This window comes from Onychostruthus taczanowskii, unplaced genomic scaffold (genome assembly GCF_017590055.1).
Source record: "Onychostruthus taczanowskii isolate IOZ18803 unplaced genomic scaffold, ASM1759005v1 scaffold4819, whole genome shotgun sequence".
NCBI classification, from domain to species: domain Eukaryota; kingdom Metazoa; phylum Chordata; class Aves; order Passeriformes; family Passeridae; genus Onychostruthus; species Onychostruthus taczanowskii.
In genome coordinates this window covers 1-640 of record NW_024502369.1, presented here as the reverse complement: position 1 = coordinate 640, position 640 = coordinate 1, and the positions used below count along the sequence as shown (strand labels likewise).

Below are 640 nucleotides of genomic sequence, written 5' to 3'. Positions count from 1 at the left end.
TTCCCCCGCCCGCTCCGGGTCCCTGTGTCCCCCCCCGTCCCTCCCACGTGTCCCCCCCCGTTTTGGGTGAATTTCTGCGCTCTTTGGGTTCCTGATCCGGGGCCCGCGGGCCGGGCGCGATTGGCCGCGTCCGTCACATGGTGAAAGAAAGTTCGCGGGGCGGCCGCGGGTAGGAGGGCTTTATGGAGCAGAAAAACGACAAAGCGAGAAAAATTATTTTCCACTCCAGAAATTAATGATCATGAGCTCTTATTTGATGGACTCTAACTACATCGATCCCAAATTCCCTCCATGCGAGGAATATTCGCAGAATAATTACATCCCCGAGCCCGGCGCCGAGTTCTACGGGCGGAGGGAGCCCGGCTTCCCGCAGCAGCACGCCGAGGTTTTCGGGGGGCCCCGCGGGGCTTTCCCCGAGCGCCCCTTCGGCTGCGGGGGGCTCCGCGGGGCGGGGGGCGGAGGAGGAGGAGGAGGAGGAGGAGGAGGAGGGAGGCAGCACCTGGCGGAGAAGCTCTGCGAGCCCCCGGGGCCGGCGCCGTGCGGGGAGCCCGAGGGGCAGCGCGGGGCGGCGGGGAAGGCGCCGGTGGTCTACCCCTGGATGAAGAAAATCCACGTCAGCACCGGTAGGGGACGGGGGGAA

At 65.9% G+C, this 640-nt stretch overlaps 1 protein-coding gene across 1 annotated transcript; it reads left to right on the top strand.

Annotated features, from left to right (window-relative positions):
* Positions 1-235: 235 nt before the first annotated feature.
* Positions 236-623, top strand: LOC121341454 (homeobox protein Hox-C4-like; the record flags this gene model as incomplete). The annotated part of the gene is made up of 1 exon (XM_041414946.1): positions 236-623. A coding segment is annotated over exon 1 (388 nt), but the record flags the coding sequence as incomplete, so codon positions are not given.
* Between the last annotated feature and the right edge of the window lie 17 nt (positions 624-640).